Source organism: Rhinatrema bivittatum, chromosome 3 (genome assembly GCF_901001135.1).
Source record: "Rhinatrema bivittatum chromosome 3, aRhiBiv1.1, whole genome shotgun sequence".
NCBI lineage: Eukaryota > Metazoa > Chordata > Amphibia > Gymnophiona > Rhinatrematidae > Rhinatrema > Rhinatrema bivittatum.
In genome coordinates, this window is record NC_042617.1 from 146,726,300 (window position 1) to 146,741,693 (window position 15,394).

General features: G+C 48.1%; 1 protein-coding gene across 2 annotated transcripts in view; it reads right to left on the minus strand.

Moving 5' to 3' along the window:
• ACTN2 (actinin alpha 2) overlaps nt 1–15,394 on the minus strand; it is a 177,080-nt gene that overhangs the window by 107,148 nt on the left and 54,538 nt on the right. For both annotated transcript variants that reach the window (XM_029593816.1, XM_029593817.1), the window contains exons 3-4: nt 12,383–12,502; nt 10,778–10,864 (exon numbers count right to left, since the gene is read on the minus strand). In XM_029593816.1, coding sequence (XP_029449676.1) covers nt 10,778–10,864; nt 12,383–12,502 — 207 coding nt within the window. The remainder of the gene's footprint in view (nt 1–10,777; nt 10,865–12,382; nt 12,503–15,394) is intronic.

Below are 15,394 nucleotides of genomic sequence, written 5' to 3' on the forward strand. Positions count from 1 at the left end.
GCAGAGGATAGTACTTCCTTTGGCAAAAGAAAGACTTCCTAGGCCCCTGTCTCAATGGCCTCCTGGAAAAGAAGGAAGGGTCCGAAGTACTGGCAGAGAGTTGCTGGAGTGAATCATGATGGTCCCGGAGTTGGGCCACAGCATCCCTCACCCTATCTCTGTAGATATTCTCTCCCATACATGGCATACCAGCGAGTCTTTCCTGTACCTCAAGTCAGAGGTCTGAGGCCCAAAGCCATGCCATTCTGTGGGCGCCGATTCTCACTGCATAGACTCTTGATGCCTTCTCGAAAACATTGTAGGTCGCACAGACCTCATGTTTCCTGCACTCCAGACCCTTGTGCACCAGAGACATGAGGACATCTTGCTGCTGTTGAGGCAGCTGCTCATCCATCTCCTGCACCTGCTTCCAGATGTCCCACAAATACTGGCTCATGTAGAGCTGATAGGCAGTGATGCAGGCAATAAGCATGGTGCCTTGGAACATCTTCCTTACAAGAGCGACCATTATTCTGTGGTCCTTCCCTGGGGGTGCTGAGGAATGGGTCCGAGAGCACTTGAATCTCTTGAGGGCAGATTCGACCACCACTGACTGGTGAGGCAGTCGACTCTTTTCGAATCTGGCAGCATTCTGGACGAGGTAAACTCCATTTGCCTTCTTATTAACGGGAGGCACTGTGAGGGAGCGTTCCCAAATCCTCATCAGCAACTCCTTAAGAATCTTATGTACCGGGACTGCCACAATCTCCTTAGGAGGCTCCATAAACTGAAGGATCTCAAGCATTTTGTGCCTGGCATCCTCCTCTGTCAAAAGCTGGAATGGAATGGCCTCTGCTATCACCCTCACAAACCCTGTGAAGATGAAGTCCTCAGGCAGAGACTTCCTTCACTCATCTGGAGGAGAAGGGTATAATTGGAGACCATCTGAGTCATCCCCCTAGGGCTCATAGGGACCCTCATCCTTACTATATGCCACAGGGGACGGGCCTATGTCTAGAGGTGCAAGCACTGGTGGAACTGGTTGGGGGACTACAGGCCTCCATGCCTTCACTGGCCCCAGTGGCGCTTCCTCCTCGGAGGAATCTACGATGACCACCATACTAGTAGGGGGAGGCCTCTGTGCCCCTCCAGGCACCAGTGCCATCCCAGGAACTGATGCCAGCTGGGTTGGTAATGCACTGATGAGCACATTTGAGCTCCTCCCCCTAAGTGGAACAAGGATACTCGGTGCCACAGGACCAAAGCTCTGCAGCGTCCACTCCACCACCAGCTGGACTCAGAACTTCAGCTCCTCCTCGAATGCTGCCAATGCCAACACCAACTGGGAGGAAGAAGGGGTGGACAAATCTTCCTTGGATCCGCGAAGGGGATCAGTGACTGGCATCAGGACCTGTGGAGACCATCACATATCCCAGCATCAAAGGATGATGGGCTTTCCTCACCACGGGGCTGCTTTGGGGGCACTGCAGCAAAATCCAGTGCATCCCCATGCCCAGAACCATGTAATGATGGGGACAAGTGCCAATGCTTCTAAGGCTTCCCTCGATGCTAGCTCAGTCCTTTCCCAGTGTCGAGATCGAAGATGAACCTGGCATCCTCAGCCCAGAGGAGATCAACAGCGGTCTGTCTCCAGCAGCTCTATCCATCTGTGACCCTTGTCAGAACCGACGGTCCCGCTGATGTCAATGGTGTGGTGCCTATTGCTGCGGCTCCAAGGTCTTTGATGCTGATACCGATGCCAATGGCTCGGACTTCCTTGACTGGAAGAGCTGATCCATCTTGTCAAGTCGAAGCTGACGTCCCTTCAGGTTAATCTGGGCGCACAAATGGCAATCACAGATGTTATGCGATGCCTCAGGCAGAAGATGCATACCTCATAAGGATCAGTGATAGACATGGTCCTCAGGAACTGATGGCATTGGCAAAAACCATACATGGCCATGATGAGGCGAAACAAAAGTGCTGAAAGTCAAATGATGGCGGCAGGCGTCAATGGTCGGCAGCCACCGAGGCACTGCTACCACAAGGGGAAATGACCGCAAAAGGAAACTTATCGAAACGCCAAAAATCCTGACTGGGGACACTATAGGAAGGCACCGAGAGGGATCTGGCGATGGGTCGAAATGAAAAAAATTGCAAAAAAACAAGATTTCCACAAGGCAAAAAGCCAAGTTTTGAGCTCAATTAAATCGCAAGGCTTACAACTCCACGGAAAAAGAGACTGAAGAGGAACCCTGCATGGATGCAAGGTATAGGGCATGCTGGGCATGCTCAGTGAACCTAATCAAAGTTATAGAAACTTTGACGTAAGTTTTCTGCATTGGGGGTGCCATCTGATGATGTCACCCATGTATGAGGACTACCATCCTGCTTGTCTTCGGAGAAACCTTGTTTGGGGACCCATTTAAAAGGACCCTTAATCGATACCTCATTAACCTTTAAGTAAGAAAGATAAACTAACACTGGGCAGGGCTGGGGAGGGGATAGCTTTAAAATAAGGCTTTATTAGGTAAATAGCATATTGATCATATCCTTGAAGAACAGGACTATTAAATTTCTCACCCACCCCCCATGAAATAAAAAAAAATCATAAAGCTCACCAACCAAATAACTAAAATTTGTGTGTCATAAACATCGCCCCTTGACCATTGTGCACTGGGTCCCAAGAAGAGACACACAAAGGGACAGGCCTTTTGGTGATAGCCCGCCAAGTGGTGGCCTGCCTGTATACTACTCTTAAATGTAAGTCCAGCTAATCAGGAAGGGACCCAGCAGCTCAGCAGCAGATTGGGACTGAAGATGCTGATGGCAGGACAGGCAAAGGGCGACATTAATATAAAAAAGTACTGTGCAAATAGCCTCCAAGCAGGCAGTGGATGCCTGCTTGGATGCAGGTCCATTACTGCTTTTGCTGTGCCAGGTAACAGGTTAAATTCATGTAACCTGCGGGCTACCCCTAAATGAAAGTCCAGGGATGACATCTAATGATGTCATGTAATCAGGGCGGGGCCCAGTAGCTCAGCAGTGGATCAGGACAATTCACAACAAAATTGGACCCTCACACATCAAAACTAGCTACTGCATAATATATATATCTCTGTCTCAATCCCAGTCATATAAATGTAATTAATCTTGAACAAAGATCAGATATTTTACAAGCATGCTGTACATATCTGAACAATCCCTTCATATATGTATGTGTTCACATCTGTGTTTGGTACTAAAGAGTCTCATGAACTGTAAAATCTATAAGTAAAAATCTTTACTCTCTGGTTTATGTCCCTCAGGTATGTTAATTTTGGAAAGCATCGTTTTAGAAAAAACACACAACGCAACATTTAAATGCCAATGAAATCGAAACTGAAGGATAGTTAATTTAATTTCTTAAAACTCTCATAATGGAGAAATTACTTACCTTATAATTTCGTTTTCCTTAGTGTAGACAGATGGACTCAGGACCAATGGGTATAGTGTAATCCTGATAGCAGTTGGAGACGGATCAGATTTCAATCTGACGTCAGCCCCAGTACATATACCCCTGCAGGAAGTGCAGCTCTTCAGTATTCTCCTTGAAAATCAATTGTGGATATATGTATGATTGACTAACTTGATTAACTTTATAACTTGTATAACTTGATTAACTTTTATAACTTGGTTAACTTAATTAACTTGAACTGGTTGAATTGGTTATAGCTGGAGACCGCCAGTGCCCTCAACCGAGAAACGTCGACACCCTGAAGGATGGGTGTTCTAGTTGGAGGAAAGCATGGCTTACCCGTGAATCTCTTGCTGTTGGTGATGTCCCTCGAGAATTCCATGAATAACGGCAGCCATGGGTGGGATGCCGAGTCCATTTGTCTACACTAAGGAAAACGAAATTATCAGGTAAGTAATTTCTCCATTTCCTAGCATGTAGCAGATGGACTCAGGATCAATGGGATGTATAAAAGCTACTCTCGAACCGTGTGGGAGGCTGCCCGTGACCCACTTAGTACTGCCCTTGCAAATGCTGTGTCCTCTCGATCCTGAACATCCAAGCGGTAAAACCTGGAGAAGGTGTGGATGGAGGACCATGTTGCCGCCCAACAGATCTCGGCGGGTGACAGCATCTTGGTTTCTGCCCAGGACACAGCCTGAGCTCTAGTAGAATGGGCCTTGACTTGTAAGGGTGGTGGCTTGCCTGCTTCTACGTAGGCTGCCTTGATGACTTTTTGATCCAGCGAGCTATGGTTGCTTGCGAGGCCGCTTTCCCTTGCTTCTTCCTGCTGTGAAGGACGAATAGATGTTCTGTCTTTTGTACAGATTCCGACCTTTCCAGGTATTGGACTAGGAGTCTGCCGATGTTGAGATGGTGTACACTGCAAGACTCTTCCGAATTCTTATGCTCATCTGGTGATGGTAGCGAGATGGTTTGTTGAAATGGAAGTGAGACACCACTTGGGGAGGAACGACGGAACTGTGCATAACTGGATGTTCCCGGGGTGAGTCTGAGGAATGGCTCCCGGCAGGACAGTACTTGTAGCTCGGAGATACAGCAGGCCGAACAGACTGCTACCAGGAAGGCTGTCTTCAATGTTAATAGTCAGAGAGACAGGCCGCCAAGAGGTCTGAAAGAGGCTCCTGCTAAGAAATCCAGGACCAGGTTGAGGTTCCAAAGAGGCACCAGCCACTTTAGGGGTGGTCGGATCTGCTTGACTCCTTTCCGAAAGCGGGAGACATCCGGGTGAGAGGCTATGCTCACTTTTGGTTCCGTAGCATGACAATGCGGCCACCTGTACCTTGATGGAGTTGAAAGACAATCCCTTCTGTAGCCCGTTCTGCAGGAATTCCAAAACTGCCGGAATTTTAACTGAGCATGGAACGATGTTGCGGTCCTCGCACCAGGCTTCGAATACTCTCCAAATCCTTATGTATGTTAAGGATGTGGAGAGCTTGCGTGCTCAGAGTAGGGTGTCAACTACTGCCCCCGAGTATCCGCTCTTCCTCAGGCAAGTCATCTCAATGGCCAGACCGTAAGAGAGAATCGAGCTGGATCCTTGTAGAGGATCGGTCCTTGTTGGAGCAGGTCTCTGTGTGGAGGTAGAGGGAACATAAGAACATAAGAAAATGCCATACTGGGTCAGACCAAGGGTCCATCAAGCCCAGCATCCTGTTTCCAACAGTGGCCAATCCAGGCCATAAGAACCTGGCAAGTACCCAAAAACTAAGTCTATTCCATGTAACCATTGCTAATGGCAGTGGCTATTCTCTAAGTGAACTTAATAGCAGGTAATGACAGGGAGGGGCTCCCTGTCAGCAGTCTTCGCATGTCTGCATACCATGGTCTTCTTGGCCAGTCTGGGGCCACTAGACGTACTGGTCCCCTGTGGTGTTCTATCTTGTGGATGATTGTGCCCAATAGGGGCCACGGCGGGAAAGCATATAACAGAGTCTCCTGTGGCCAGGTCTGTACCAGGGTATCGATTCCCTGGGACTGGGGTTCCCACCTGCAGCTGAAGAAGCTGTGCACTTGGGCGTTGGACTGGCTTGCCAGGAGGTCCATGGTTGGTATTCCCCAATGGTTTACTATCAATTGGAATGCTGTGGTTGACAGCCTCCATTCTCCTGGGTCTAGACTTTCTCTACTGAGGTAATCTGCAGCGACGTTGTCTTTCCCGACGATGTGGACGGTAGAGATCTCTTGAAGGTTCGCTTCCGCCCATGACATTAGGTGGTCTATTTCCAGAGACACCTGTTGGCTTCTGGTTCCTCTCTGGTGGTTGATGTAGGCCACTGTTGTGGCATTGTCTGACATTACTCTGACTGACTTGTCTCTGAGTCTGTGACTGAACTGTAGGCAGGCTAGTCTGACTGCCCGGGCCTCTAGGCAATTGATGTTCCACTGGCCTTGAGCGGTCAGCTCCTGGCAGTGTGTTCCCCATCCTCGTAGGCTGGTGTCCGTGGTGAGCAGGATCCAGAATGGTGAGGAAAGTCTCGCTCCCTGGCTCAGATGGTCTTCTTGTAGCCATCATCGTAGTTGGGTCCGGACTTTGTCCGGGAGCGGAAGGCATATGGTGTAGTTCTGGGACAGTGGATTCCATTGTGATAGTAGTGAGCGCTGTAGGGGTCTCATATGAGCTCTTGCCCATGGCACTACTTCCAGTGTGGATGCCATGAGGCCGAGGACCTGTAGGTAGTCCCATGCTGTGGGGCAAAGCTTACTCAACAGGGTTTGCAACTGGGTCATCAATTTCGATCTCCTTGTCGGTGTCAGGGTGACCTTGTCTTGTTTGGTGTCGAACTACACTCCCAAGTATTCTAAAGATTGGGAGGGCTGCAGACAGCTCTTGTTTGTGTTGACCACCCATCCAAGGCTCTCCAGTAGAGTTTTGACGCTGTTGGTTGCCTGGTGGCTGTCCTCTGGGGATTTTGCCCTGATCAGCCAATCGTCTAGATAAGGGTGTACGCAGATTCCTTCCTTCCTCAGTGTTGCTGCCACCACCACAATGATCTTGGTGAACGTCCGGAGTGCTATGGCTAACCCGAATGGTAGTGCCCGGAACTGGTAGTGATGGTCCAGGATCGTGAAGCGTAGAAAACGCTGATGCTCTTGATGGATCGGAATGTGTAGATAGGCTTCCGACAAATCCAGGGATGTAAGGAACGCTCCCGGTTTTATCGCCCTTATTACCGAGCTTAGGGTTTCCATGCAAAAGCGAGGAATCTTCAGGTGACAGTTGACTGACTTGAGGTCCAGGATGGGCCTGAACGTTCCTTCTTTCTTGGGAACGATAAAATAGATGGAATAATGTCCAGTATTTACTTGTTGTGGAGGCACCGGTGTTATAGCCTCTAAGGCTAGTAATCTGGTCAGTGTAGCTTCCACTGCCATCCTCTTGGAAGGGTCATGGCAGGGGGATTCCACAAACCTGTCCGGAGGGAGGTGGTGGAAATCCAGGTAATATCCCTCTCGAATGATGGCTAGGACCCACTTGTCCTTAGTTATCTCGACCCATCTTTGGTAGAATAGGGCAAGCCTGCCCCCTATGGCTTCCTCCTTTGAATGGGTTGGCTGATTTTCATTGTGGGGTGCGGCTGGGGCCTGGGCCTGAACTGGCTCCCCTTTTGTTGTGCTTGTTCCAAAAGGACTGGCTCTGGCCCGCAGAGCGGGCCACTTGATATGTGCTTCTATATGGGTTGAAGCACTGTGATCCTCTGCCCCTGGAAGTTCGGGGGAAGGGGCGCTGGTTTCTTTTATTCCTGTCCTCCAGTAGCCACAGCAGTGGGGACTTGCCCCATTTGTTGGCTAGTTTCTCTAGTTCGCTTACGAACAGGAGGGTTCCCTTGAAGGGCATCCTTGTGAGTCTCGTTTTGGAAGATGCGTCGGCCAACCAGTTTCAGAGCCAGAGTTGTCTTCTGGCTGCCATGGCGGATGACACTCCTCTAGCTGCTGTTCGCACCAGATCAGAAGTGGCATCCACGAGGAATGATACTGCTGGTTCCAGGGTTTCCCCAGGAGTGTTGTTCCTGGTCTGTGATAAGCAGGCGCGTGTCATCACGGCACAGCAGGCTGCGATCTGTAGAGACATAGCGGAGATGTCAAAGGACTGTTTGAGGATAGATTCCACATGTCTGTCTTGAGCATCCTTGAGTGCTGCTCCTCCCTCCACTGGAATAGTAGTGTGCTTCGAGACCGCCCAGACCATGGCATCCACTTTCGGACATGCCAGGAGATCTTTAGCGGCTGGGTCCAGAGGGTACATGGTTGCCAGAGCACACCCCCCTTTGAACATAATTTCCGGGGCATCCCATTCCAGGTCAATTAGTTGCTGGACGGCTTGTAATAGTGGGAAATGACGGGAGGTCGGACGGAGTGCCTCTAGTAGGGGGTTCGTCTTAGGTTTCCCTAAGGCACTTGTGCCCGGGATAGCAAGCTCTTTTAAGCTTTGTGGACCAGGTCTGGAAGCTTGTCCTTGGTGAAGAAGCGTCTCATGGTTCGTGGGGCTCTGTCCCCAGAGGAAGTTCCCCTTCCTCCAGGGGTTCTGAATCCTCATCCGAATTGTTTGTGTCCCCGAAGGTGGGGCTTCTGGGCAGTGGGATCACTTCCCTGGGCATAGAGGGTCCCGGAATGTTGAGGTCCTCTGGTGGAGCTTGTGGCCATATAGGAGGCCCCGGTTGCATGTGGACGAAGGTATGCAGACCTTTGAAGAATTCCACCCAGGAGATGCTGGGCCTAGACTAAGGGGCGCCGTGTCCCTGGGGAGCCCCGTTTGAGCGGGGGTCCCGCTGTGCAATGCTAGGTCCGGCATACTGTTCGAGAGGCTGGAACCTGGAGAGCCATGAGTTGGATCCCCTAGGGCCTCTTCGCACTGTATACACAGGGCAGTGGCCTCCTCATGCTGTGCAGCTCTAATGTGGCATGCCGGGCAAAGGCCCTGAGCCTTGAGTTTCTTTTACGGTGGTGCCATGGTTTGTGCGCATAAAATACAGTTCTGCACTCCGGTGTGTCGAAGTTGTGCGCGTAGGTTTGGTGCGCGCTCAGGGAGATGTGCGTGCTGTTGTGTTCACAGATCAAGTTGTGCGCCCGGCACAGTAAGCGTGTGGCTACAGGCGTCTGTGCACACGGTACTTGTACGCGCGACGTTGTGCACACAAGGTATTTGTGCGCACGGCTCGCTTATGTGCGCATGGATCGTGGCGGCAAACAGGGCGGCGAACAGATCAAAATGGTGATGGCGACCACGCGGACAATATGGCGACCACCTCGGAGGGTCTCCACGTGGAAGGACCCTCAGATATAACCAGGGTCTAGCCCTGCTAGGGCAGATCAACCCGGTGGCACTGGTCCCGGATGGTGACCTGTGCGACTCCTCGAGCTTCGGGGACCGGAGACTTTTAATTAGATTTCTACCTTACCTTGTCTTGACACTTCCCGGTCTCGTTCCGGGCGGTCTCCGGCTGTGGGGGCAGAGGGAAAATACCTTCACAGCCACGCTGGAGGTCGCACCCGCTGCCTCTCAGTCTCACCCGATGTCAAGGGCTAGGTCCCCGCCAAGGGTCGGCCGCCGGCCGAGGCTTACCTCCGAGGGATCGCGGAAATCACCTCGCGAATTCTCAACTGAGGGAGGGACCCAATGGGTATCACTGCAGGAGAGCAGGGCTCGTCTGTAGAGGTAAGATTTCTTCTTATTCTTTTGGTTTTCTTTGGTGAAATTACTCTAATGCTGTGCGAGCGTGCATAGAGTCCCTAACTGCTATGGAGACGGAAAATACTGAAGAGCTGCACTTCCTGCAGGGGTATATGTACTAGGGCTGACGTCAGATTGAAATCTGATCCGTCTCCAACTGCTGTCAGGAGTACACTATACTCATTGGCCCTGAGTCCATCTGCTACATGCTAGGAAATGATGTTTTTTTGCACTGAACTAGAGGAGGCAAATGGATGTCATACACGGGAAGAAAATGCACCGAAAACACTAACTGGTTTGGTACAGTAACTGATACATAATGTGTGAAATCTTGGAAATAGAGAACTGTAGGAACCTGCTAGGAAAGGAAAGAGTTTGGACATTTGAAATCTTAGCAGGTTATGATACCTTGACGAGAGAACAACAAAGATGGTGAAGAGTAAGTTTGTAAAATATAAAATTTTTTAAAAAGTTATCACAGCCTAGAGAGAATCCCATATTCTCCAGGACCAGTGTGGTTACTAGAAATTGGGCCAGTTGGGAAATACTGTGACAATGCACAAGATTCCTCTACAATGTTGCTGGTGACAGGGTTGACTGCTTCTGCCTGGCTTCATTTACTAGTCTGAAACTATGAAAACTCCTTGTGCACAATGTGCTGGATGATGAAAAGCAATCAAACAGATTGAATTAAAGCCACAAAATGATGAGAATGGCAGGAAAGGAACAGATCTTAGTTGTTACACATGGGGGAGCACAGTTTTCAAACCTGTGCAAGTTATGTACTTCTACCCGCAGATATTGCACCAGTTCTCCAAGTAGGAATATGCTCTGCCTTGACAAAGTGCCCTGGAAAAAAAAAGCACGTGCAGAGATTTGCTCCCACTTTTTCTTCAGGTAGTATTTTTGGCTCAAACAATGTGCATGGTTTTGCAAATGCATGCATGTAGTTGTCACTCCCAACCTAAGCCTACCTTGGGAGCACCTCCACAAAAAATGTGGCTAAAAAGGAGGCATACCATGGAAGAATGCACTTACTTATACCACCTCCAGGAAGGGCCATTTTCAAATAACCCTTTTTCTGGGGCAATTTTCAAAGCCATGGCCTTTAAAAAAAATTATCTGGGCAGAAAGGGGGGGCAGGGGAGTGCATGTAAAAGTACGAGCCAAAGTGATTTTGCACATGCCTTTTATGTGCACTATAAAGAGGAGTTCCAGGAGGCGGGGTTGAAGGCAGCAACACGACTTCATGCACCTTGTCAAATTTCAAAAGTCCGCACTTAAGCATGCATGCACAAAGTCAGACCTGCTCGAGAACAGCTGTAACCTGGCCCATATATCTTGGCACTGGTTCTGCACACACCCATGAATTTTCAAAGTGGATTTATTTGCAGAAATCCAATGAAAATTTAGGATAAAGCACCTGCAGATTTTAGCCGATGCGGACTGTTTGAAAAATTACCCTCCTGATATGCAAATTAAGGATATAAAAAATGTCATTGTTGAGTACTGCTCACTGGTTAAAAGTGAGGGCCAAACACAGGGCATGTAACCTAGTAGTATCCCAGAGCGATGACGCACATGAAGCGCATTTTTAGACAAGATCTTACCTTCCACTGAAATGTCTTGGATAGCAAAGCGAAGAATGATAGTCCAGATCATTCCCAAGGTCATTTTCACATTGCCATCAACAATTTCTAATATAAAAATGAGACAAAGTAAGCATGGGGCCTAGCCAATATATTCTTTCATATGCACCACTGTGTGTGTGTGCTGCATGGGACTTTACAACAGAAGCGGGGGCAAAGCACATTTACAGTGCTAATATAATCACCACTCAATATAAATAATCTTACAGCTGCAGATTCTGGGAAGGGTGGGGACTACTTGTGACCTTTGCTACCACCTTGCAGTACAACCAAATGTGCACTAGAGCACAAACACAAATTATAAAAAGTCACAATTGTGGTTCTGATTTTTACTCAGTTTCTAAAAAGATAAGAAATGTAAGTTTTGGAAAGTGTTGGGTGGTTAGTGAGTATGCACCAGCTTCTGATGCCATCACAACCAAAACTGGCTGCCTAGAGGGAAAAGGGGACTTGTCTAATTATCTGCATCAAGTCCAAGCAAAAAAATCAGAAGAAAAGAAATACAGTACCAAAGGCAGCCCCACACATCACACACACACACACACACACACACACACACACACACACACACACACACACACACATGAACTGTCTGGAAATCCAGACAGTTCATAATTCAGTATACAAGGGCTTCTGTTTTGACTGTCCTACAACTTCTATAGGCACACAAGTCCCTGAACAGGCAAGAGCTTAATTTCACCTCTGCAGTCTTGACTTCTAACACCTTTCATCTGACCCTAGGTTCCCTGGAAGCTAACCTATCATCAGATTACAAGCTTTTAGTCTGCATTAGCCTCCCTGGCAGCCAACTTCCTAATACCTCCCACACTGACAGCACCTTCCACTTGCCTGAAGCAAGGGGGACCTGTTTGTAATCTAAGCCTTCTTCAACTCTCCCCCCCCCCCCCCCCCCCCAATATATTAAATACTAGCCAGTCAGGGAGCAAGCAGAATAAGGGATCCCCAGTTTTCCACCTGTTTCAAAAAGGAAGAAATAATTTATTTTGGATGACTATTCTCTGTCTCTGAATGTTCTTATGCTGCTTTGTGTGTAGGGTGTGTGGAATGCATGTGGGTGGGTGTTAAACAGACGAGAAGCTTGGAGGTCAGATATATTACAAGATATGAACACTGGGCTGGAGACCGTACCTGAGAAAGCACAATCCCTTTGTGTCTATCCCTCATACATAACTGAATTCTACCAGTTTTAGATCTTACAGCCTCCAGTGGAACTTTGATCCTGGTGTCTCCCACCCTCTTGGTGAAAAAGATTTTGCTCAATTCCTTTATACGCTTCCCTCCCTTCAGCTTCATTTGATGATGCCTTGTCCTTGAGCTTTTCAAATGCATAGAAAATAAATGTACTCTCTCTCATACAACCGTGCACCAGAGCACAATATAAATTGGCAGGAGCCATGAATAGGCTCCCAGTCACGCAGATGTATAATCACCGTGCTCTGCAGTGCAAAGTCAAGTGACATTGTGCCATTATCAGACGTCCGTTAGAACAGTCAGTTCCTTTCAACACACAGAATACAAACCTTAGCAAAGAGATTGCACCCATACCTTCTGCACCAATAGATACGAGTTTCACGCCTTTGCTAGCAATAAAATCCAGGGCTTTGTTGACATTGGCAATCTTATGGAAACGCATCTTTCCTCGGTCTGGCTTTGGTAGTCTTTCGCCTGTGGGACAAAGAACTGGAATCATCAACTGTTACAAGTGTTGACAAGTTTCAGAGTATCTGTATGTTGACCGTTTTCTAAAAATGACACCATTGCTTTACTCGCGAGTGACAGGGGATGCCTAGAATGTTAATTTATAGAACTTAACAGCTGTCTGCATCGTACTCATAAGGTTATAAAGAAGTTGGATCTATGACCCACTGGTTTGGGATAAGAACCCCATCCTCACAAAATATTCTGCTTATCGATATACCAGTTAGAAATAAAGGTCAAACAAGTTCTAGGGCAGTGTTTCCCATACAGCATACCACTGCACACTGATGTGCCTTCAGACTTGATCAGATGTGCCACAGAGCAGTCACCATTACCCGATTCTCAGATCCAAGGCAGCACCTCTCAGCATCAAGAAACACTAGTGGTGGCTCTTAAATATATATAAGCTCCTTTCTGGGAACATGTGTAATCATGCATGCCTCTTTTTCCTAGCTACTATAGCATGAGATCCGGACTGTGATAATTAATGGGCAGCATGCAGGGCATACCTATCCTTACAGCCCCTCACTTATCACCAGGCTGTCTGAGATGGGGACAGAGTGCAAATCTAGCACTGAGATATGAACTCACTCCAAGTACTGGGGGAGCAGCAACAGTAAAGGAGCTCAGGCAGACATGCAGCAGCCAAGGTAACTACCGTAGTTTTGCTAACTGCCCACAACCACACTAACATCTCCCTGATCCTGCACTTGTATATAAAAGGGAGCTGATCCACTGTGTCAGGTTCATGTGTGTCTCCGCCCCTTCTCTGCCTTTGCTTTAACATTTGGAAGAGAGACTGATGGGAATTTCAGGGCTTCCCTAAGCTCTTCTTTTGACCATATGAGTCCCCTCTCTGCTTCTTGGAGGCTGGTAGGCCACACAACAATTTTGTTAATGTAGATATGCCTCAGGTTTGAAAAAGGTTGGGAAAGAAACACTGTTCTCAGTAATAATTTTTTATTGAACTAACTCAAATAAATTTGTGTCTGATTGGAGAGTTGGGCTGCCTTCATCAGGGCAATGCAGAATGAACTCAAGATTATAGTAATGAAACTGAAATCAGTCAGTCATTCTTGGATGAAACCTGCACTCATCTGATTTTATTCATGAAACTTTTCAATATTTTTAGTGACTTCTAATATGCACAAAAGTGTAGTTCTCTGCTTTTTACCATTTTTGAGACCATCTAACTCTCCATTAGATGGCCCTATTTCAATCCAGAAGTTAGTGAGACGGGAAAAGGGGTGTACCATTCTGAGCAGCACCTCCTATGAGGCTTGCTGGAGTAATGGAAGCTGGGGCTGTGGAATTCAATCCTTGGATCGCTCGCAGTGACCTCTGGACTCCTCTCCCAGGGGATGCTGGGAGCAGTATGCAGATGAGCCTTCCAGCCCAGCTTCTCAAGGCACTTCGTTCTATGTGGGATCCCGTGTCTTCGTCTTCTCCTGGTCTCTCGTCTCGTCAGCATCTGTGATCCAGATGTTCCTGATGTTCGTCCTTCAGATGTCTTCTCGTCTAGATGTCTCTTTTCTTCAGATGACTTTCCTTCTTCATGGCAATGCAAGTCTCCAAGAGGTTCCAGCTTTTATCTTCCTTATCCTGACTTTGTTGCCGAGGCATTCCCTCGAATATTCAACCCTGTCTGGATCCTCAGAGTCTTCAACTTGCCTCTACTCCATGAATGAACTCTATTCTCCATTCCGTTCCGGCATGGTGCTTGTTTGGCCTTGATTGGCTGTGCAGGGTGCGCTCAGTTCAGGCTTCGTCAGAGTCTTCACTTCATCTTCCTTTCATCCTGTGTGGGGAACCACCAGCATGGTCCGTGACCTGTCTTCAATGGCTGAGTAGGGAGTGTGATGTGTAGTACTGACTCAGCATTCTGCAAGCAACTCGAGTGGGGAACCACTAGCGTGGTCTGCGATCAGCCTAGCTGGCTGTGTAGGACACACTGCCTGCTTGGTCCGGGACCAGTCTGACTAGGTTGTGTAGGGCGCGTGATGTGCAGTACCGACTCAGTACTCTTCAAGCAACTCATGGCCTTCCTGAGTTTCTTTCTCTACATGACCAGAGTCTCATTTTACTCCACGTATCCAGAATCTCCTTTCTCTCGTCTTACTCCATGTATCCAGAATGTCGTTCCACTCCTCGTATCCAGAGTCTTGTCTCACTTCAAGTCTTCGTCTTCATTGATGTTTTCGTCCTTCAACCACTGTCTGTCCTGTCGCAGTCACTGCTCCGGTGCGGCAGATCTGAAAGAGCTTTCAAGTAGTCAGAGGACCACTCTCGAGACCAACACTGCGTTGTTTGGGTCTCTTTGCTGCGTACAGGTTCGACTGTGGCCAAGGTTCCAGCAACATCAGGCTACACTTGGACACTCTTCACCTGCCTCGGCGCTTGCCGGAGCTCCTCTGTGGCTGCATCGTGGCCCAAGGGTACACGAAATCACCAGAGATAGGTCCACTACCCGCGTTCCCACAACAATGAGGCTGGGTTTAAAAAAGGTTTGGCTAAGTTCTTGGAGGAGAAGTTCATTATTTTATTTATTTTATTTAAACATTTTTATATACCGGCATTAGTTGTGGACATCATGCCGGTTTACAGCAAAACTGGTTAAACTTGGAAATTACATTTTAACAGGGGAATCAAACTGGGAGGAGGGTAACAAGAAGTAGAAGAGAAGAGAAATAACGGTAACATTAACATTAACATGGTTCCTCAGTGTGAAGAGGAGAGAGGATAACAAAAATATGGTTCCTCAATATGAGGAAGAGAGAATAGACGCAAGGAGGTCTATTTTTGGAGACGGTGTAGGCTTTTTATTCTGGGTAGGCTTGTTTGAACAACCATGTTTTCAAT